General features: G+C 52.7%; 1 protein-coding gene across 6 annotated transcripts in view; it reads left to right on the top strand.

The window, feature by feature from the left end:
* The window catches only part of JAKMIP1 (janus kinase and microtubule interacting protein 1), a 104379-nt gene that overhangs the window by 78569 nt on the left and 3085 nt on the right, over positions 1-22725 (top strand). For 4 of the 6 annotated variants that reach the window (XM_033106705.1, XM_033106708.1, XM_033106707.1 and 1 more), the window contains exons 12-20: positions 801-863; positions 3002-3100; positions 5654-5755; positions 6482-6535; positions 7071-7136; positions 12941-13009; positions 14399-14476; positions 17295-17498; positions 20192-20257. In XM_033106705.1, coding sequence (XP_032962596.1) covers positions 801-863; positions 3002-3100; positions 5654-5755; positions 6482-6535; positions 7071-7136; positions 12941-13009; positions 14399-14476; positions 17295-17498; positions 20192-20257 — 801 coding nt within the window. Of the gene's footprint in view, positions 1-800; positions 864-3001; positions 3396-5653; positions 5756-6481; positions 6536-7070; positions 7137-12940; positions 13010-14398; positions 14477-17294; positions 17499-20191; positions 20258-22725 lie in introns of those variants that run through there. The other 2 variants (XM_033106709.1, XM_033106710.1) reach the window with 2 other exon arrangements.

Raw genomic sequence — 22725 nt, 5'->3', positions numbered from 1 at the left:
CTGAAGAAAAGCTGCTTTTGACTATCAAGATTTAATTGCAGAGACTAGCTCTGAATTCTCAGAGACTGCACGCCGTGGCTGTCACCTAGAAATCCAGCCCTTGAGCTTCTCACATTGGAGTCACCTTCATGTGTGCATTCTCTGAGTTTGATTAGGCCTGGGTGACAGCAGGAGACAGCCGAGAGGCAAAGCCCGGGCCCTTGGGGAGGGGAACCTCGTCCGAAATGTTAGATAGAAGGAAGCCCGGAGGTCACCGGGGCTGAGAGAAGGGAAGAAGAGGTTCCTTCACTTCTTCATCCATCCTGAGAACTGGTTGTGTGCCAGGCACAAGCTAGGTGCTGGGGACGCCCCCGTGAAAAGGTAGACTTCCCGCCATGTGCTCGTGGCACTGGCCTGGGTAGGACTTGACCAGGCAAAGAAACGTGGCTAGGGCAGCATGGGCAGAGGGACTAGGCTGAACCAAGTGTGTTACTGGGACCATGCCAGGCCCATGGAGTGTTGGGAAACCACCAGGGCGCCTGGACGCCGGCCCACGGGCTGCAGCCAACCAGCCATGAGAGGGTCTGCGGGGACGCTCGGTCACACCGCAGCTGTTTCTGTGTCCCTGACACAGAACCAAGTCCCTGTGCTTCTCAGGAATGAGAGAGGTGCAGGAGGGATGCTACATAAAGCCACTGTTTAAAGGTGTAGAGTGACCTTTTCGTAGAGAGTTTTATTAAGCGACCCTTCTCGCCGACACTTGGTTGTTGGAGCATCTGTTTGCTTCAGTGCATGTGACCACATTTAGTGCTTTTCCTTAGGATTCCAAGTGGGTTGAAGAGAAGCAGCTGCTCATGAGGACCAACCAGGACCTGCTGGAAAAGGTACGAGGTGTGGACACCCTGACCTCCCCGCAGAAGCACGGAACCGAGGTCAGCGGGGCCCTCAGAAGCCCACTCTGACCGCCTGAGTCCTGCCCAGTGCCCGTGCTGGCAGCACCCACGGGGCCGGCTCTTAGAGGAGACACGCCCTCCTCACGAGGATCGGAGCCCAAGTCCTGGGGGCTCCTGGCCGCTGGTCCTGCTCCTGTCATCTGGGGAGGGGCCTGGAGAACTGATTTGGATCTCCCTCCAAGGGCACCCGCAGACATGGTCAGGGCCACCTGTCCTTCTGAGGGGGCTTCCGGGCTTCTCTGTCATTGCTTTGGGGTTCCAGAGTCCCCCATAGGGAGGGGCCTCAGGCACTGGTCCATGGCAGCCCTTAGACCATCATTGTCCAGTTCATGGACTGGAGGCAGTGGCGCTGGCAGAGCTGAGCCTGTCCTTCCCACTCTGCTCAAAGAACTTTCTGGTCATGGAACTCTCCAGAACTATCTTGAGGAGCTGGCTTAGGGAGTGGAGCTCATGCTTTGGGACAAGACCTAAGCTTAATTTTTTTCTTGTCTACAATTCTGTGATTTTTTTTTTGACAGTTTAGTCATTTTTCTTTTCTTTTTTTTATATAGATTTTATTGGGGAAGGGGAACAGGACTTTATTGGGGAACAGTGTGTACTTCCAGGACTTTTTTCCAAGTCAAGTTGTTGTCCTTTCAATCTTAATTGTGGAGGGCGCACCTCAGCTCCAGGTACAGTTTCCATTGCTAGTTGCAGGGGGCGGAGCCCACCATCCCTTGCGGGACTTGAGTTGAACCGGCAACCTTGTGGTTGAGAGCCCACTGGTCCATGTGGGAATCGAACCAGCAGCCTTCAGAGTTAGGAGCACGGAGCTCTAACCGCCTGAGCCACCGGGCCGGCCCCTGTGATTTTTTTCCCCCCAGTAAATTTACCAAGTTGTGTAACCATCACCACAGTCCCGTTTTAGGGCATTCATTTCCCCCATAAAGACCCCTCAGGCCCATTTGCAGTCACCCCCATCCCCCACCTCCTTCTGCCCTGGCAACCACCATCTGCTTTGTACCTATAGATTTGCCTTTTCTGCACCTTCCCTACAGAGGAATCAGACCTGGGTCGGGCCTTGCTTTGAAGTGTCCCAGACGCCAGACTGGAGGGGCCTGGCCTGGCCCCAGGGGAGGGTGTCGTGTGGTCCCAGCTCCGCACTGACTGTCATGTGGCTGTTCACTGCCCTGTGTTTGTCCACAGCAGTGGGGGCATTGGGACAGGACTGGTCACACGCTGTGAGGTGACCCTGGGCGCTGGGGATCATTTCCTGTCCTTGCTCCTGCTCGCTAAATTCTGGCAGCTGTGGAAAGTTCCACACTGTTTTCAGGTGTCCTCCTGGTGGGCAGTACCACCCCAGCAGAGGACCCATTGCTGGTCCTTCTCCTGACGGGGAGGAAGAGACAGTGTGACCGTGATTTCAGAGGCCCTCCTTTCTGGGCATTAGCTCAGTTAGTCCTCCTGCAATCAGTGAAAGGGGCAGGCGGCTCTTTTCCAACTCGGATGAAGACGCTGAGGCACAAAGCAGTCACGCAGCTTGACCAGGGCTCCCAGTGGGTGTCGGACACAGGCAGGCCCCCTTCCAGACCCACTGTGCTTCCAGGGACACTGCCGCCACTGGGCCCCTCCACAAGCCCTCTGGGAAAGTGCCAGGAGTGTGGGCTCCCTGCTGGGGGTTGCTGGACCCATCTGGGCGGGCTCACCCTGGGAGGGCTGGGGTGAGCAGTGCTCCAGCAGCCTTGGGGATCACTCTTGCTTCCCCATGAGTGACCTCAAGGAAGGGAATTAATCACCCTGTGCCTCAGTTTCCCCATCGTTCAGTTATTCAGCAAATATATGAGGAGGCCCTCCCCTGGGCCAGGCTCAGGGCTGCGGGGATGAACCAGGCGTGCCTCTGTCTGCCGTCATCCCTTCTCCTCAGAGAAAGGGCCTGCCTGTCTCGCACGCTGCCCGCAGACCCCTTCCTTCCCTGCCCACCCCTGGAGACTGCCCATTTCCTCAGGTGGCCCATGATCAGGGGACACATGTCTCCCCGGTGAGAGACAGTGGTTCTCCTGCCCGTTAAACCACAAGTGTTTTTGCTCTAGATTTACAGGCTGGAAATGGAAGAGAACCAGCTGAAGAATGAAATGCAAGACGCAAAGGACCAGAACGAGCTGTTAGAATTCCGAGTGCTAGAACTCGAAGTAAGAGACTCTATCTGTTGTAAACTCTCAAACGGAGCAGACATTCTCTTTGAGCCCAAACTGAAATTCATGTAAAGCTCCCAGATGTTTCCAAGCATGTGTAAAGGGGACGTGTTATAGTGGTTTCCTTTTTTAATTTATTTTTTATTTTTTAAATCTGTATGTTCAGAATAATTTCACTGCCTTAATATGTTCTGGAGAGAATGGTCACCCAAGTCTTTGGACATGTACCAGAGCTAATATATTTATTGCCTACGGCTTGTTTTGCACTTAATAAAATAATTTGTTTTTGCAATATTTTGCCTTTTTTATTTGTGTTTCATTTCCATAACTACTTCTTTCCTGCATGCATAGTCACTTGGTAGGCATTCTGCAAACCCGGACAGAGGCACTGTCACAACTAATAAAATAACACACCTTTTAAAGTGACCTGGCAGGCAGTGAGTCTCACCTTTTGAAATAGCAGGTCCTGACCTGCTTCGCACCTGGCTCTATAATGTGTTTAGTGCTAGTTTGATCCATTTTCTATTTGCCAAGGTAACCACAGGTAAGTAAACCAGGAAAAAAGGAGGTATTTGGAAAAAGGTTAAGAAAACTAGTTACGTTGTTCCAACTTTTTTATCTGGTGAATACGGACACGTGCATCACAGCAGTAAAGGACCAAAAAAAATTTACTATCTGTAACTCAAACGCAAACTACAACTCAAAACGACTCGTTAGCATGGAGGGTGGGTGATTGAATGTTGTTCACAGGGAGAAATCCTCCTCCGAACCTTCAGCCACTTCCCCAATACACAGAGTTGGACCCAGTGTAAAAATATGGATGGTTTTACTGCTTCCAATGGAAATCTCGCCTCGGGTGTGTTACTGCGTTGTCTGGCTGCCATGTTACTTCATAATCCTTTGTTTGTCTGTTTCCGTTGAAAAAAATCATTGACATTTTAAATGTCACCTGAGTTTGTGACCAGTTTCTCTAAGCACCGGTAGCGGTTCTGCTGTCCCTTTGCATGTGTGGAACCCTCGGTGACAGTGAACACCTTCGCAGTGTTGGTGTTTCTGATTCTGTCTCCTCCTCCTGGCTCCAGTTAAAATTCTGTTTGCACTAGAATGCACCATCTTGTACCTTGTTGTGTTGGCATGGACGGTGGGTGAATGTCTCCGGACCACGTGGTACTGTGTTCCTCTTGCCTGAGCCTGAGTGAGCTGAGTGATTTGTTCATGCAGCAGAAATGGGAAGTTTCGTGAGCTCGTCATTAATACATCTGCCACTCTTAGAAAACCTTCCGCGGGTCTTTGTGATGCATCTTTCCCATGAGAATTCCATAAGCATTGCACAGTGTGCTTGAAATTGTGAGTGTCTCCTCCATCCTTCAGAGCCATTAGAAACCAATTTTCTGACTTGCGTTCGTATAAAATACGAGCTTTCTCTTGTGACTTTTCCATTGAAGTAAATATCGCAGGTAGAAAGGCATTTCTAGAACCGGGCCATCTCCAATGTTGTTCTTGGCTGATAAGGAACAGAAACCCCCAGGGTAGCCAGACTGGGGCTTCGTGGAAACAATTGAGTTAATGAGTTCCTCTCTGCTTTAGCCTCAGCCAAGATCACCTGCTTTGTAAGACCCGGCACCTGAGCGAGCTCTCATCTTGGTTACATTTCTCAGTTCAGTGACTACAGAAGCCCATCAGTTCTGCAGCTAGATTCTGCAGGAGTGGTCCGAAGCATGCTTATTTATCTTACCATAATTTTGAGAAAAGAAAAGCAGTTTTGATTTCAAGGTACAATTTGGACAGGTCTTCTCTGCTGGCTCACCTGCCCGTGGCTGAGTGTCAGGGCAGCTCTAAGTAGGAGACGCTGGAGACCAGAGCAGCTTTCTGCTCCTGTAAGTAATTGGGCTTCTCCTGTCCTTGCTCAAAACGGGTCACTTTATGGATGCTTAATAAGGACCTCTTCTGGGAAAACGCTTGCTTTGCCTTCCTTAGAGATTGAGATTTGACTAGCAATCTCAGGCAGGGGTAGAATGATTATTGGTGTGTGAGTGTGGTTCAAAACCAAAACAAGACAAATCCAAACTGAATGAAGTCAGTCGATTCTACTGAGAAAAATGTGAAGCCAGAATCCTGACCCTGCCGCTCGCTAGCGTGGGGCCCTGGCCTGGCCCCTGAGCCTGTGTCTCTGTCCACAGAATGGAAGCAGTAATGCCTGCCTGTGGGGTTGTGTGAGGATTGAATGAAGTAACGATGTGCCCCGGGCACAAGGTAACACAGCATAGTTGGTGGCTTTGGGCACTTGTTACTGTCACATGTTGACTGATGTTTGTGTGATGCACTCAACCATTTCTTCCCGGCTGCGTAGGTGAGTCGTAAACAGGTTTCCACCAGAGGCGCGCTGGGTGCAGAGACGGACGTCGCGCTCACAGGTGGACGGGGATAGCGTAGTTTGTGCGCCTTTTTATTGCCAGCTGGAATTCATTGGTTTTGCTGAGTAACGTGGGAAAATGGCAAGTGGTAAATGATTCAATAAAGTTCTGTTTTTAAACCAAATCTTTTCCCCAGGAGAGAGAGCGGAGGTCGCCAGCATTTAACCTCCAAATCACCACCTTCCCCGAGAACAACAGCAGCGCTCTCCAGCTATTCTGTCACCAGGAAGGAGTTAAGGTAGCGTGCTTGGGGGGTGCCTCTGCTACTGCCGCCAAAGGCTCAGCTGTGAAGGGGGATGTGTCCAGGTGCCAGGGATAGAATTCATTGCAACGAGATACCCCTTTCTGCCCACCATGGTTTGAAAGTCATACTTCGTTACTTAAGTGGGTCATCGAATGTTACTGTCTTTGTCCCCCTGTCAAAAGAGCAGAGACCTGGATGTGGCCTGAGGGCAGACCCCAGCGTCACCTCTTCCCAGCTCTGATCTGTCAGCTGTCTGAGCCTCAGTCTCTTCATCAATGAGATCTGAGTGGCGATGTCCACACCACGCCGTGGGTGGGACAGTTACACGAGACAGGCACTCAGCACGGTCCCGACGTGTAGTGAGTACATTGGACGTGGTGGCTGTGGTGGTTCTAGCAGCTGAGTGTTTGCCCCGTGCCCGGAGTCCTGCTAGGCCCTGTGGGCACGGAGATGGTCCTTCTGACCCACAGGATGCCACGAGCCTTTCTAGAAAGCAGTGTCTGTGCTGACATAAAACTCAGCCCCAAAGCAGCACCTTCCGGCCTTTTGTCCCTCGCTCCCGGGAGGAGCTGCTCCGAGTAAGTCTCGGCCCCCGCTGTCTGTACTAAGAGGAGAGAGAGGGTGTGGTGCCCGATGGAGGACTCAGGACTGTGCTGCTAGACCTTGGTATGGCTGCTCTTTGTAGCTCACACGAAAATGAATGTTGGAAATCTTTTCCAGGATGTGAATATTTCTGAACTTATGAAGAAATTAGATATCCTTGGCGATAACGGGGTAACTATGAGCGACCGGTTTCTGGCTTTGTGTTCTTGTTTTGATTCGGGTGTACTCTGTGTGGCTTTTGTTTTGTTTCGGTTTCATTTCTTTCTAATTTAAGAGATCTAATAAGTACAATGTAAGGCTTTTGTATGGCCATGTTCTTTTAGGGGTGTGGCTGGGTCCGCCTTCGTCAGAAGTGGGGTTCTGAAGTTAGGGCATCCTCACAGCCTGTGAGTGATGAGGAACAAAACCATAGAAATGAATACCCAGAAAGAAAATGGAATCCCTTAAGATTCCTGAAATCAGAAAGTGGTATTTTTGCCTTCCTAAAAGACTGGCTTGAAGGAGGCCCTCTTTCCAAAAGGCTTGGTGCCACTCCGTGAAACGTTCCCAAGAAGAGGGCTGAACCCCTCTGCCTTTAACGGCTGGCCCCTTTAGAGAATGGGGACTGCTGTTGGGGACCGCTGCTCAGAGAGCAGCTGTCAGTTGTTTAGCCCTGACTGTCTGTGGGATCCAGTGTCAAACGCCCTTGCCCGCTTTTGTGTTTTAGAATTTGAGAAATGAAGAGCAGGTTGCAATAATCCAAGCCGGAACTGTGCTTGCCCTGTGCGAAAAGGTAGAGCCCAGCGGCGTTTCTGTCGGTCACCTTGTCCGGGCTGCCCAGCACCATACAAGAAACTGTACATTGGTGTCTCGCTTTGTGTGGCGGCATGCGTGTCTGTCCGTCTGCGTCTGCATGCGCACGTGCACGCCTTGTCGTCACTCACGCTTACTGTGCAAAACCTGGAGACCACAGAAGGAAATAAACCCCCATCCAGGAAACCATCTGTGACATTTGGTATATTTCCTTCCGGGTTTCTCCCCATGCCTGTTTTTTAAACGAAGTTGAACTCGTACTTGACTTCCAGGGTTCATCCTGCAGTGTAAGCTCCCCCCGCCCTCACTGAACGGCCCCCATTTCCCCGCTGGACAGCCACACCCTCAGTCCTTTAATCTTCCCTCTGCTGTTAGATATTGAGGCCGTTTCCACTTTTTTTCTATTTACCATCATGCAGCGGTGAACAGCTTTACCCATAAGTTTCTGTCTACATTTTAAAACACTTCCACGGGATAGATTCTAGAAGTGGGATCACTGGGCCAATTGGTAAGATGTTTTTAAGAGCTTTGCTGTTGTCACAATGGTTTCTGGAAATGTGGTACCAGTTCTCCTTGTGCCTGACTGGCACACATTGCTAGTTTCTTGTTCAACGTGGCAGTAAATCACCCCGTCAGAACTCTGCTCACTGGATAGCTGAACATTCCATGACGTCATTATTTTAAGTTTCATTTGTTGGAGTGCTAGTGATACTGAGTGTTTGTTGTGTGTATTTACCTGTTTTCTTCGTCCTTGTGAATTGCCATTATATTTCTTATGACAATTTCCCATTGGGTTTGTTATTCATTCATAATTATGATTGTCGTAATTATGGTTTTTCTCACTGACCTCTCTGCGTGCTTTACATAGTAAAGATAATAACTTTTTGCCGTATTTGTTAAAAATACATTCCTGGTTTGTTTACCTTTTACATTACTTTGGGATATTTTTAGGTGTATAGAACTTTTTACGTAGTTGCATCTATAGATCTTTTCCTTTCAAAGCACGAGTTCAACTTTAAGTACCATTTTTGTAATGATGAGGTTTTAATGATCTTGATCAGAATTCCTCCTGGAATCTTTGGAAAGGCATTTAAAATCTGGTTTATTCCCTGGGCACCTGTCCACCCTCCCCAGTCATGTAAAGGGCACTAAATGTCGGTCACAGACTAAGGCAAAACCGTGCCTGAGGTCACACAGGTGGTAAGTGGCCATTCCCAGGTCACTCACCTGTCCTCAGGTGTGTGTGTGGGGGGGTTTGTTTTATGACGACTCACGTGGCTGGCTGGGGACCCTGAGATGCGGGTAGCCTTGTGGTGTCAGGCATGGTGTGCATTCCGTACCGCCCCTTGTGACTGAATGCACAAAGCCACCTGTGACTGGCTCCCTTCCCAAAACAGTGCTCTGGGGAGTGTTATGTAAAGTGCTGAGTAAACACAACTCAGTTTATTCAACATTCCTGAGAAAGAGCCGCCCAGCCCCCAGCACGCCCCCCCCCCCAGGATGTGGCCATGTCAGACCCAGCAGGTCCCTCCCTGTCCTTGGAGAGGCCCCTCCTGGGTTCCTCTCATCCCACTGCTCACCGGCTGCAGGGCCTTCTGCACGGTGGTCTCCACGTCTCCCTGAGCCGCAGCTGAGAGCCACGTGTCCTGCAGGGTGAGTGTCAGGCCGAGAGGTGTTGGATCAATGCTCGTGGGTGGGGAACAGAGAGCAGGGACTGCCGGGGATTGGGCTGGCTGGTTTGGTATGGCGCTGGGACAGTGGGTTGAGGGCTTCTTCCTTTCTTCCGTCCTCTGTGTTTCCTTGGAGGGCAGCAGACTGTGGGAAGTTCACAGCCTCGCTGAGAGTTCTCCCACCCTGGGCCCTTCCTGTTAGGCTCTTCCCCACACCCCAGCAGACCCGCAGCCTTGGGCCCCCACCTTAGATCCTTAGGGCTCCTCCTGCTCTCAGCAGCCACATGAGATGGGGGACACATCTCCCTTTACAGCTGAGGAAAGGGGGTCCGTCTGCCATTGACCCCCAGAACCCTGCCAAGCTGGTCAGCATGGCACCATGCTCTGTGCCCTAAACACCAAGAGCTGTGCCAGCTTCCCTCGCCTGCCAGCGCCTCCCGGAATCCCACAGGGGTGGGTGGGAGCAGGAGGTGGTGTCCAAGGGGCTCATGTTAAGGGGGCCTGACTCTGCCAGGGGGAGGGGCCCAGCTCCCCATTTGTGACAGTTGTGGTACTGGACTTAGACCAGTGTTTTCTCATTTCCTCAGGAAACACTAGCCCTGCCGTGTGTCTATGAACGAAGGTCAAATGTTTGAAGGTCAAATGTTTGGGAGTTGCTGTGTATCTCTCCCTTGGAGAGAACGTTGGTGCTAAGAGTGCACCCCAAAAGCAAAGTGGGACAGTGGGAGAATCGGCTGAGAACGCTGACAGGACAGCCAGGGTGACTGCCCGTCTGGTCTGCTTGGGACTGAGGGTTTTCCTGGGACCTGGGAATTTCATTGCTGAAACTGGGTCAGTCCCGAGCAAACAGGGACAAATTATCACCCTGGAGCTGAAGAACGCTGAAGGAAAGCTGGAAGGGGGAACAGAGGCCCCCGCCTGTGAGGTGTCAGTCAGCCCTGCTCATCCAAATACACCTCATTTAAAAACTGTCCATACCAGTCTCTGACCAAACTGAGGGCAACTTCCATTTTCTATTTAGAGGCACAAAGCGTCTTTCGCAGCATCTGAATGAAGTGCCACTCCAATTAGGAATGTCACACAATGTTCCTGGGTGATCTTGCTGCAAATGGCATCCTGCCCTGGGGGCCTGCCCTCCTCCCACCCCCCCGCCCCCAGGGCAGCCCTGTTGTCTCAGCACCCCAGACCCTGCCTCTGGGTAGCCGAGTCCAAGGTCAGGGACCACCTCTTACTTCCCTCTCCCAACACTGCACATGCCCAGCAGACGAGCCTGAATGTGGGACATCAGAGGGTGTACAGGTGACAGCGAGTCACACATCTCCCTCGAGTTCAAAGCCAATTAGAAAGACAGAAGTTTTTAAAAATCTGTATTCTCGCTGGTCACAACAGCGAGGTGGCTTAGGCATTGGCCGGCCACAGTTAAGCTTTCTAATAGCTGGCCTGGAGCGGAGGCCTTGGCCCTTCTCTGAAGGGAGAGTTAGGTTCAGAGGAGACAGTCCCCCTACCCCCGGCCCTGAGACTCAGGCCCTGCACCCAAGGGGCATGTGAAAGCTGGCTGGGGTGGGGGTGCACTGGCCACGCTCCCCATAGAAAGTCCTCCTGTCCCCAGTGTCCAGTGGGCTGACTCACCTGTCACCTGGGGGCTTGGGGGCGGCAGGTGTCTCCATCCCCAGACCCCTCGCTGCTGGAGGGTGACAGAGCCATGAGCCTGCAGGTTCTCACTCCCAGAATGAGGCCCCCCAGATATGGGCAGGCGTCTCTCTGATTCAAATTCCTGACCTCACTGCCCAGGGTGACAATGGCCTGTATGTCATCCTCGTTTACTCTACCACTTGCTGAAAAGGACTCATTCAGATTTTCCTTTATATGCAGATATGCATATCAAGTCTTTTTTTTTTTTTTTTAACAATAAGGGAAAATCTGACACCATGCTCTATAAAAGCTGTCCTAAGACGAGCTTGTCATAGTAACTTAAAACTGGAACTTCCCCATTTTAATTTGACTCATTTTATGACTGCTCACTTAGGATATTAAAAATGAAATAGTATTGCCCCCACCCCCGTCAAAAATATGCGTACCTGTTCCTAAGACAACATGCATCTTCTCAGCAAAGTCTAACAAGATGCGCCATCGGGCGCCTGACAAGATGCTGCTGGCTCCGGGCCGCTCTTGGGGCCGAGCTAACTTTGAGGTTAGGAGGGGGCCTCCGTGCCTGTAGCTTTCTCTGGTCTTATTCCCTCTATGTGGCCAGCACACAGCCCACCAGACCTCCACCCCTCACATCCTCCTTCTTCAGCAAAGGTGGGTTAGGTACCTGCTTCCTGCCAGGCGCTGTGCTGGGTAAGGAAATGGAACAGAAAGCGTCCCACGTGATCCCACATTCAGGGGCTGAGTGGGAGGGAGACAGACAACAGTAGCCCGTCAGGTGGGTGCTGGGACAGGCAATCATTCACAAGAAGACACGGGCCTCCATGGTGGGCACCCCACCCTATGGACTTAGGAAGCAGGGCAGGCTTCCTGGAGGAGGCAGCAGCTAACTCAGGCCCAGAAGGCTGAGGAGGTGTTAGCTCACCAAAGGCCTGGGGCCGAGGCTGCGCTTGGGAGAGGTGGTGATGGTGCAGGCAGGGAGAGCAGCATGTGCAAAGGCCCTGGGGTGAAGGAAGGCGTGGCTTGTGTGAGGCAGACATTGTCAGGAGTGATGGAGATATGGGATATCCTCGAGGGCTTCAAGAAGCAGCAGGGAAGGTTTGTGAATAGTGCATGTTTCTGAGAGAACTTGCAGGCTGGAGGGCTGGCAGAAAGGGATTTGGGGCAGACATAAGCCAGGAGGCAGAGAGGAGGCCTGAGCTGGGTGAAGGCAATAGGGAGGGCGTCCGGTGGGTGGGCTTGGGAGGTTGGTGAGGTGGAACTTACATATGGGAAGTGAAGGGAAGGGAGGAGCCGAGGCTGCTCCCAGCTCCCTGGTTTGGATGAAATGGGGCTCTTCCCCAACAGAGGGACCTGGGCGGCATCTAAGGGGAGATGTGCGCAGGGGTGTGGTGAGGCGGGGCTGGGCTGGAGCAGACATTTCAGGGGGAGCAGAGAGAGCACAGGAGGGGAGTGGGGCAGGAGTGGGGAGGCCCAGGCAGGGCTCCTAAGGCACCGAGTTCTGGGTGGAGGAGGAAAAGGAGGAGCAGGTGGCAGCTAAGGGGCTGCGTGTCAGGAAAGCGGTCTGGTCCGTGGGCAGGGAGGCAGGGGGGTGCTTTGTTGGCTTCAGCAATCAGGAGGCCAAACGCACTCATGGCTGCGTGTAGTCCCACCCGGATGCCCGCACATCCCCCACAGGCCTGGTCACCCAGTTACGTGGACTTCCTCCCGTCTCTCAGGTGAGCTCATGGGTTCACCTGTATACCCACACCCTGGCCAACAGCTGCCTGCCTGCCATCACCCCTTCGCAGGTCTCCCGCCCATGCTCTCAGAGCCCGTGCCCTGGTACTCACAGCCCAAGCCCCCCACCTCCTTTCCTACCCACACCCCACTGTACCCACCTGGCTGCTCAGACACGCTGCTGGGGGCTGCAGGGGTGCTGCTGCAGTGGGGCAGTCCTGCTCCCCACCTGTGTGACCTTGGCCAGGTGACGTAACACAGCCTCCACATCTTCACCTGAAAAATAGGGTGATGCTGCCTAGTCTACGGGGTGGCCGTGAGAGGGCCGGATGAGGTCACAGGCGTGATGCCACCAGCAAGCGCTCGGGAGAGTAGCTCAGTGACGCTCACCGCCCAGCTGTGGAGTCCCCGACGCGCGAGTGCACGGGCACTGCGTCAGGCTCTCACACCACACACGCCCACCGCCTCCACTCACACAGGCTCGTCCGGGCACACGACCCACACCCACCTACAGGCACATGCACGCGTGTGTCCATGACCCAGCCGATGCCTGAGCAAACATGCATCACAGCTGAAACATCTGTACGGACTTAGAATTTCCATTTCGAGGATCGCCCCGGGATGTGATGGGGACCCTCTTGGAGACAGGCGTCCCGGCTAGGAGGCGATCCCAAGCACACTCGGCCTTGGCAGAGCCACGTGGCGCGGGTTCCCTCCAGTCAATGCCCTGTGTCCTGCTCTTTTTCAGTGGCTGAAGCAAATAGAGGGAACCGAGGCAGCCCTGACCCAGAAGATGCTGGACCTGGAGAAGGAAAAGGTAAAAACCTGGACCCCTGGGCGGGAGGAGCCTGAAAGGGCTCAGCTGATTCACTCCCAGGGAGGCTTTGCATGTATTTTCATATTATTTATTTGCACAGGTTTCTACTGCTTTTGCTCTAGTGCTGTTCTGGGTAATTGTCATCCATTCACTTCGTTATTCACTTAATATATCTTTTGGGGCCCTCTCGTATCCCAGGGGCCCTGCTGGGGTTAGCGGGTCAGTACCCAGTGAGCCCCACGCTGTCACGAGGAGCAGCTCCCGAGCCTGGGGGGCGGGGCACGTGCTCATGAGTGACAGCCACGGTGCAGCGTGGGAACATCAGGAGAGGTATGTTGGTGACACAGAGGAGCTTGGCTCAGTGCTCTGGAGACGCATAGAAGCGGCTCCAGTCTTCACTGTCCCCCTTACTGGTCGTGAAGGCCTGGGAAAGACTCACTGGACCTTAGTTTCCTCATCGATAAATGGGGTTCTAATCTCTGCCTCGCTGGGCTGTAAGGATGGGAGACGCCAGGCACAGCCTGCTTTTACTCAGAGCTGGGCACATGCGGGCACCTCATGGCAGTTGTTTACTGGGGGCTGTGAGCAGGCGTACGGGGGAAGGAGCCGGTTTACCCAGCCACGGGATGTAGGAAGAGATGGTTGAGTTTTCTAAGTAGAAATGAGAGGCGAAGGAAAGAGGTGGAAGGAATAGTCTAAGGCCTGGGGCAGTGTGTGATGTGGAAAGAGCCCTGGGCTGGTATCCCAAGGCCTGGGTTTCTCATCCCACGTGTCACTGGTGTACTAGGCATCTAGAGCAAGGCACTGGTCCTCTCTGGCCCTCGGTTTCCTCATCTATAAAATCAAATGGATGCCGTCGATGACCTCTAACCCTGAAACCCTCAAGTCAGAACTAGAAAGAGATTTGTGATCTGGAGAGATGGATGGTGGTGCTTGTGGGGACCGAAACGTGGGGGGGCGGTGTAGGGCAGTGAGACTATCGAGGAAGTGGGTGACGCTGCTCGTGTGGGAGGACGAGCTAGGTCGGGGAGTTACAGAGATGGTCTCAGCGGCCAGCAGGATGTGGCAAGAGGAACATGAAAGGATTTCTGAAAGGATTCCTGCAATCCGGGCGTGGGGACCAGGTCGGAGGGGCTGTCCCTTCATTGCCGTCAGACACCGTGAGGAAGGAAGCCGGGAGATGGTGGGACCGGCTGGATCAAGGTTCCTGGGCCGATGAGGCTCCCACCAGGGGACTCACGCAGGGCACAAGTGGGGCGGACTCCCACACCCTTCTCCTCTGAGCGTCCCTAACTCGGGAGACTGTCCCTCTAGCACAGGCGCGTAGGAGGGCTCTGAAGAGCCGTGCTGTGGCGGGTTCTCTTGATCTTGGCGCCTCCTCTTTTTCAGGACCTGTTCAGCAGGCAGAAAGGTTACCTGGAGGAGGAGCTCGACTACAGGAAGCAGGCCCTGGACCAGGCTTACCTGGTAGGACCCGGCGCGGGTTGGACATTTTGGCTTTTTCAGACTCAGCATCAGAGGCTGATTTTTCCTTAGGGGTTGACACTGCATGTAGGGTCCTCGCCCCGCTGTGTGGGAGTGATAAAAACGCCATCTCCGTGTTGAGACGGGAATGACCAGACAGATAAATTGTCACCTTTTCCAAATCAATCATGGTTTTCAAAAGCAGTTAGCTTGATTTTTTTAGACATGGTTGTTTAATTCTAGTGATCAATTGACACGAATGAAAAGAAACAGTCTTTCTTATGTTTGTTTAAACTTCAATATTTATTTATGCTTAAAATCCCAAAGCAAATGTTCCTATAAATAGGAAAAAGAGACAGTCACAAAGGAACACAGAGGTAAAGTGATGAGCGGAGGTTGGTGATCTTCAGAACAAACATTCCTGGGAAAGTCCTCTGGAAATTGTGTTTGGATCACAAAACTGGTTCTGGGCTTCCTGGGGATAACGAAACTGACCATGTCCAGGTTCCTATGTCCTATGGCTTTGAGGACACTCCAAGCCGAGAGCTCCTGGCACTGAGGAAACTTCTTCCTTGGGAGGGTGAGAGAATGAGCTAGCCGGCTTTTCCAGGATGTCTCCAAGAGCAGAGAAAATTTAGAATTCAGTGTGTCTCCCTGCAGGAAGAAGTGGTGTTTGCCCAGATTACTTGTAGTTAAAGTCATCTTACAAAATGGGTTTGTGCCTAAGAAATGCAGTCAGTACCTGAAAATGCACATTCGAACCCCAGTCTCCATGAGCATCTCCAGGGAGACAGACAGCAGTAGCCTGGGCTGCACACAGATGGGAGCTCCTGGGTGTGAGGCTGGTCCCCCTCACATGACGCGGGGCCCTTCGTGTCCAGCTGCGGGGCAGGCAGCAGGAGATGCAGGCAGTCAGGGCAGATGGAGCCTCAGAAGACACGGCATGTCCCCTCTCAGTCCTCATTTCTGGGGCCACAGTGTTGTAACAGTGTCTAAGGGCGATTGAAAAATGAAAGCGGACTCAGCCTTCTCTCTCCTTCTTTCACGGTTTTGGTTTTTCCTTGATTCTGTCCAGTCTTGGTCCTTTTGCAAGCGCCCTTTCCTCCTGTACTGTACACCATCCCTGTTACGCAGCACTGCCCTCCTCTAGCTTGTCCCAAAAAGCTCTAAAGAATACGATTCGAGGAGACATTACAGGATCCTCAGGTCAAAAAGAAGGAGGGGCTGCGATAGAATAGGTTTGGAAAATTCTGAAGGTCTTCTTGGGTCCTTAATATGCTCCACGATGGGCTGAGACTCAGTTTACCCGTTGCCTGGATCATGAGGCCCTCTTTTCAAGGGACATCTTCTAAGACAGATGTTTCCCAACACACCTTGGAAAACCTTGGTGTCCACCCTCTGTTGTCAAATACCACGTGCAGAAAGGCCCTGGGGGACACTGCAAGGCCTGGTTCTGTAGACGAGGTCCCTCTGCGTGCTCATCCTGCCGCCGTGTAGGAGCTGCATTCATTTTCAAAGACAATTGCAAGGCTTGACGTGGGATTTCAGGCCCATGACGAGACTGGAGTTCTGATACACGCTAGACTGACGTGAACAGTCGGGGATATAAAATGTTCCAAGAGGGTGGCAGTGCCGTGTGCCCGGGTGGGAGTGAGCACGGCAGTTGCATGCCCGTGTGCCTCTGTCATTGAGTGGAGTGACAGGTGAGTGAGATGGGGCAGGGCCACAGTGGAGCTTCTGGAATTGGGTGGTGGGGTCCCAGTTGGAAGCTGGTGACACGAGAGTCTCCAAGGAGCTCAGCCGCTGAATGGAGAGGGGTTGAGGCAGCAGGCCCCGGCAAGCTCCCGCTCCCTGGGGAGCCCACAGGGGGACCCCTCTGCTATGCCAGTGGACACACTCCCACCTTCTAGTTTCCCAGGGGTGGCCGCTGGGTCCAGGTGATAATACCTGTTGGTTGAAATTGGTCCTGTCCTCATGGGCCTGGAAACCCCTCCAGGGAGCTGGCACCGCCATGCGGAGGCTAGAGGAAGCTGGACAAGCAGGTGGCCAGGCAGTAGCAGAGGGTCACCGTGTTGACCTCCAGCCTCAAACCACCTGTCGCCTCTTCTCGTCAGTTTCCATGTAAACTGCTGACTAATCTGTGCCATCTTAGGATGAGAAGGAGCAGTTCCTTAAGGAGGGGTGGGGGTGGGCATTTAAGAGGCAGAGAAGGAGGGAATTCTGTCTTTTGCCCCTAGAAAGTCCCGTGAAAGCAATTATGTTTAAGTGTTTTGCTGTGAAGTGTAAAAGAAATCACCTCCTCTAATGACTAAAACTCTGAGCTTTCACACGGGTCCCCCAGATAACCACGAATCTCTCATTCACTTTTTCAGGGGGCAGGCCGACGATTCAAACATTGTCACCATTTGCTTTGGGTCAAAACTGCCTTCCGAACTAGCCAGCTATAAACCAAATGTGTGTGATTTGAGATGTATTTTCCCATCGTCCCCCAATAAAAGGGGGACTTGTTCCCAAGGTGGGGAAGTACGTTAGAAGCCAGGGATAAAAGAACCGGTTGAATCAAACCTCTCTCTGAAGCACACATTTTAAGGGGCGGTTATGATTATTCTTACTGCCGTTGAATCGAGTAAGACACATTCTCAAAAATGTGTACATGGGGCTGGAAGGGGCTCTCCCACTCCTCCGCCCCCACCCCCACCCACCCCAGTGACTGCTGGTTGCTGCGCGCACCCCTTCCCGCCCAGGCTTTGCCTCCCTCGGCCACAGGGGCCTGGCCACCCATTTGTGACCTTCCACTATCTGTGTGATTTGGGCTGCTCAGAAAATCCAGGACCTGGAAGCCACGCTGTACAACGCGTTGCAGCAGGAGCCGGGCGGCAAGGCCAGCGAGACGCTGAGCGAGGGCCAGCGGGAGGACCTGCAGGCGGCCGTGGAGAAGGTGCGCAGGCAGATCCTACGGCAGAGCCGGGAGTTCGACAGCCAGATCCTGCGCGAGCGTATGGAGCTGCTGCAGCAGGCCCAGCAGGTGAGGGCAGGGCCTGGCACCGTCCCGCGCTTCTCACCCCCACACGCCGCTTTGGGCACACAACACCCCTCACCTCCACCGCTGGCCCTCTCCCTGCCAATCCATCCGCCCCCACCCACCGCACCACACAACACGTCACCGCCCCTCCCCCAGACCCTCCCCATTGCCGATAAGTCCTGGTTTGCTTGGCGTGATATCCTGAGCCCTCTGGGTCCTTGCTGACCTCTACAATGCGTCGTCCACCTCTCTATCGAGCTTGTCCTGCTTGATGTTACACGATTTTTGTTTGTAATTTTTCTAATGTCTCCTTCCCAAGCACTGTTCCAGCTGCTGGGGACACAACACTTACCCTCATGAAGCTTACATTCTTGTGTGGGGAGACAGACCAGTGCTGGCACATAGGAGGAGCTCCATAAATGTTGTGTGGATATAGTTCACACCAACATTACGAGTGGGAACCACTGAGGTACTTTCACAGGTGAGGCGAGTGAGGCTCAGAGAGGATAAGCAACTTGCCCAAGGTCACACAGCCAGGAAGTGGCAGAGCTGGGATGGAATCAGGAAACTCTTAAGTACTAGTCCTTCAGGCCTCCCATACCTTGATGAGAGATGGACCCTGGTTGTTAGTTGAGAGTAGTGTCAGGAAAGACTAGGAGAGCCATCTTCTCAGGTGAGTTTTAGAGCCCAGAAATTGTTCCTGGACATTTTTGCAAATCCTTTGGAAGCTGAAAAGCGCTGTCCTCCCTCTACGTGGTACTGTAGTTTACAAGGCACCCAGGTCCCCATATCACCCTCAGGGTCATGGGGTCACTGAGGATATTACAGAAGTGGGATTCGGGCCTAGAGAATCCACCAGTTGGTCAGCTTGAGGTTCAGGATCCAAGCCAGGGTCTAGCTGAGTTCTGTGCTCGTTCTCAGATGCTCTCTGCCTCCCCACCTTGCAAAGGGACCTTTGGGGACAATCCTGGTCAGACTGAGGTAACACAGTTTCCTTGAGGTCGAAGAGAATTAGAAATTGCCGGTTTCCTAATCCTTTGTGGAGTCTGCAGTCTGTGCCAACTCTGCTCTAAGCACTTCACATAGGTTCACTGGATAAATCCTCAGCCTAGGCAGCGCGGTTATCCCCAATTTATAGATAAGGAAACCAGGGCTGGAGAGGTTGAATGACTTGCCCAAAGTCCTACATCTGACAGCATAAGTAGTTTTTGAGTCTCTTCCGTGCCAACCCATCCTCCGTTTTGCTACCATTATCATCTTTCTCAATCAAAATCTCATCATTTCCCTGCTTAAAACCCTTCTTCACCGGTTCTCTGTGACAACCCCAAATCTGTGATCTCCTCATCAAGACATTCCAGAACCCCCAAGACCTGGCTTCTGCTCACCGCCTCCCGCATCAGTCCCGAGCTGGGTTCTGTGCCTTCTCTGGGCGCCCCCAGCCCAGGGTTCAATGCCTCGGCCTCCTCACCTCCTCACGACTCAGGTGGGACGTGCCCTGAGCATCCATGTAAAGTAGCCCCGCCCCCTTCCCCACCCCTGCTTGCTTTTCTTCATGACGCTTGTATTCGCCCTGTGCACCATCTGTGTATTTGTATGAGCCATTGTCGGAACCTGATTGGCCCTGGGCGTATTGAGCCATATTGGCCGGGTGGGTGACTGTGCTTCTCAAAGTGGGGCCCCCAGACCAGCAGTATCTGCGCCACCGGGGACTTGTGAGAGGTGAGGCTCTCAGGCTCCACACCCAGAATGGCTGGTCGGAAACTGGCGGGCCCCAACCATCTGCATCTTCGCAAGCCCTCCAGGTGACACTGATCTAAGGGCTGAGTCCCGGCCTGGTTAAGGGTCTGTGCAAGCCACGTGCGTATCCCGGCTGGCCTGAGTCTTCCGCCTTCAGCCTGGCAGCATTCTCTCTGGATGAGGCTGGGCAGTTGTGTGGGGGCACTAGCACTTGAGGGGTGACCAAGTGCTATTGGGCATATGACAGACAAGAAAGCTGTACTTGCTGGCCCCTCTGGGTGGGTTGCTGTGGACCTGGAAGGCACTGATTATAAATCACCGAGGGAGGGTGAGTGCTCCAGGGGACATTCAGAGGGCACAGTGCCAGATAGGGTGACCAACTGTCCCGGTGTGCCTGGGACTGAGGGGTTTCCCGGGCCCCTGGACTTTCAGTGCTAAAACCAGGAATGTCCTAGACCCATCGGGACAGTGGGTGCTACTAATACTTAGTGTTAGTGGGGGATGTCTCCTGCTGGCAGTTGCTTCTTCTGCCCCAGCACCCAGGGTCTAGCTAAATAAAAGCACATAACGTGGTGCCACTTCAAATCTGTGATCCTGCCCAGGGTGCCTCCATGTCTTGGTCTTGATGTTTAGCTTTTAAAGAGATCCTGTCTTCAAAGTACACACTGTATAATTCCATTTCCACATACTTCGAGAACAGGCAGACTCTGTCTTTAGTGAGTGAGGTCAGAGCAGAGCTCCTTTGGGGGCCTGAGGAGCCACCTGGGGGCCAGGGGGGCTCTCCATCTTGGTTTGGGCAGTGGCGATGCAGGTCTGAGCACGTGCAGGAGTCGGTTAGTCGAGCTGCCCTCTAGGTGTCTGCACACGCCACCGCCTCTGTGCTACACACGGTAAACAAGGAAGCGTAAGGTTGAGCCCCTGGACATGTCACCTCTGATACCTAATGTGATGTGTTTCAGAAAATCCGGGAACTGGAGGATAAGCTGGAGGTCCAGAGGCGACACCTGAAGGAACTGGAGGAAAAGGTGGGTGATCTGAGCTTGGGCCGTCCGCTGGGCTTGTTTCCATGAGATGTTAGCGTGGGGATCTCTTCTTCCCTCCTGCCCACTTGTAATGCACAAAGAGTAGCCTCTGTCTCCACTCCTCCCTTGTTGGCCCCGTTTCCCCAAATCGGCATGTCCCAGAAACAAGTAGCTGCTTCAAGCACTTTTCTAGGGAAGAAAAGTGCAGTCTGGGATCAACGTTGTACATGGAAAGTGGGGGGATGTCTTCCATTTTCACAAAAGACCTGCTGAATCCCTCTGCCACCAGCTCGCTAGGAAGGCTGGGTGACTCTCTATTTTGAGTGATAAACCAGCCAGGGCATTCGTTCTTTCCCAGAGACTCATTCACCTTCCATGACCTCTATACACCAAAGGCCAGTTGTGTGGTCTTGGAAGTCTCTTCCCTCCCAGAAGGAAGTGAGGCTGGCCTGTCACATGTCGTGGGTGAGGAAACGGGACCCTAGAAAGATTCAGACACTTGCCCATGATTCCACAGCTGGGAAGGGACCGCTAGGCTCTCTAGGTGTGTCACAGCACGTCACCAGCCCTTCCGCCACACGCTGTTGATCCAGGCAGATGCACGAGTCCTGCTCAGGACCACATGTGTGTGACATCTTTGTCGTGGCACTTACTGCCTCCTGTACATATTCCCAGTGGCCATGGATTCCTTGGGGACAGGGATCAGCTTTTATTCATCTCTTCATCCAAGACAGTTCTTGCCAGGGAACAGGGCATCATCAAGTGTTTGCAGGATCAGTAAGAGATGAGTAGAGACAAAACCCATAATTGCACATTTTATATAACCCGGGTGAGCTCACGTGTGCACACAAGGGGAAGGGCTCTAACCCGATCTGGGGGGTCAGTTGGGGACACTGTGACCCTAGGCTGAATCTTGAAGGGCCATGTGCAGTCCCCTCGGGGAAGAGGAGAAAGGGCATTTGTGACCTTCAGTTGTCACAGGCGAGTCTTGTGAGAGAGGAAGCCGGCTCATGCTTTGGACAAAGTAGGGCCACTCCAGAGGTCCCATTTCAGAGCTGTCTAAAAATGGGGTGACAGCCTACCCCTGTCTGGAGGAGTCAAGCACAACGTCCCCAATGAGATAGGACAGCTTCCTCAGACGCAAGGCCCGTTGCGGAACCTTCCTCTCCTTTCTCTCATGCGAGTCAGCTCTCAGGCAGGTTAGTAGAGCACCTTTCTGGCAATGGCCCGTCTCCACCTGAAACTTCAGGGCCTCCGGACCTGCACAACCGGCGGTGTCCTCAGGCGGGCAGCAGAGGGTCAAGGCTGGAAAAGACCCGCCCGGGATGGTGCCGTGTTTCTTCCTGCCAGAACCCTGGAAGGCCCTGCGGGAATTCCGGTTTAAGCAGATTCCTAGGGTCTCCATTTGCCAGATGCCCAACCGTCCAGTTTTGAGGACCCGAGGGAATCTCAAGTGTAATGCAATTCAAGAATTTCTCGGGGATAACCTGGCTTTGCCGACGGATGTGTCGGGGCCTCACTCCTGTCTTTGCCCCACGTGGGCCTTGAGACCCAGGGGATTTACCCCTCTGCTCCCAGTGGCCTGGGTGTTCCCATCTGCCTCTGCAAATGGCACTCTCCGTCTCCTAGGGTGGAGTTCAGGATTAAATGAAATTCAAGGAGCTGGAGGAAGTGAGGATTCTGAGCTAAGGCCGGGAGGAGGGGGGTGGGCTGCCAGCAACGGCCCCGCCTGTCTGTCTCCCAGCCAGCTTCACCACTTTTGTCATAAAATGGATCCTAGAGCAAGACATGACAGAGAAAAGACCTCAAACTTGCCATAATTGTTCTTGCTGATTAAATTTGAAAAGGGTGGAAAGGCCCTGAGCGGGGGTCTAACTGGGAAATGTCTGAATCCTCTTTCTTGCTCTGTTTTGCTCTTTTCTCAAAGAAGATGGTTGTGGGTGGGTCTGTCTCCTTTAGTCACAGAAAGGAGTTGCTGAGGCTGGCATGCAGAGCAGATGGACCCCTGGGGACACTTTCCCTGCCACACTCTACTGGGTGGTCTTGGCAAGTCCCTCCCATCCCCTGGGCCTCAGTTTCCCCATGAAGAAAATGAAGAGCTAGGTGATTGCCTAGGCCTCTTCTGGCTCTAACGTCCAATAATTATAAAACTAGTTTAAAAGCTGGCTGTCTGTTTGGATTTTAACTTTTTCAATAAATAATATTGGGAAGCCAGTATCTTGTTTTGAGAAAACAAAAAACAAAAAACAAAACAAAAACCAAGAATTATTGCTAAAAGACCCAGGTGATGTTTAGACGTGTTTCACCTAATGACCAGAAATTCTTTTTGAATAAAGCAAGTCATGAGTTAGTTGATGAAAAGAATAAACTACTTTTAAACTGAACTGTACAATTGTTCCTTTCTTTAAGACCAATTTTTTTCCTGCTATTTTTTTTTTTCTTTTGAAAGTAGCCTAATCAAGAGGCAGAAA

This window comes from Rhinolophus ferrumequinum, chromosome 5, assembly GCF_004115265.2.
Source record: "Rhinolophus ferrumequinum isolate MPI-CBG mRhiFer1 chromosome 5, mRhiFer1_v1.p, whole genome shotgun sequence".
Classification (NCBI taxonomy): Eukaryota; Metazoa; Chordata; class Mammalia; order Chiroptera; family Rhinolophidae; genus Rhinolophus; species Rhinolophus ferrumequinum.
This window is presented reverse-complemented; position numbering and strand designations above follow the sequence as displayed.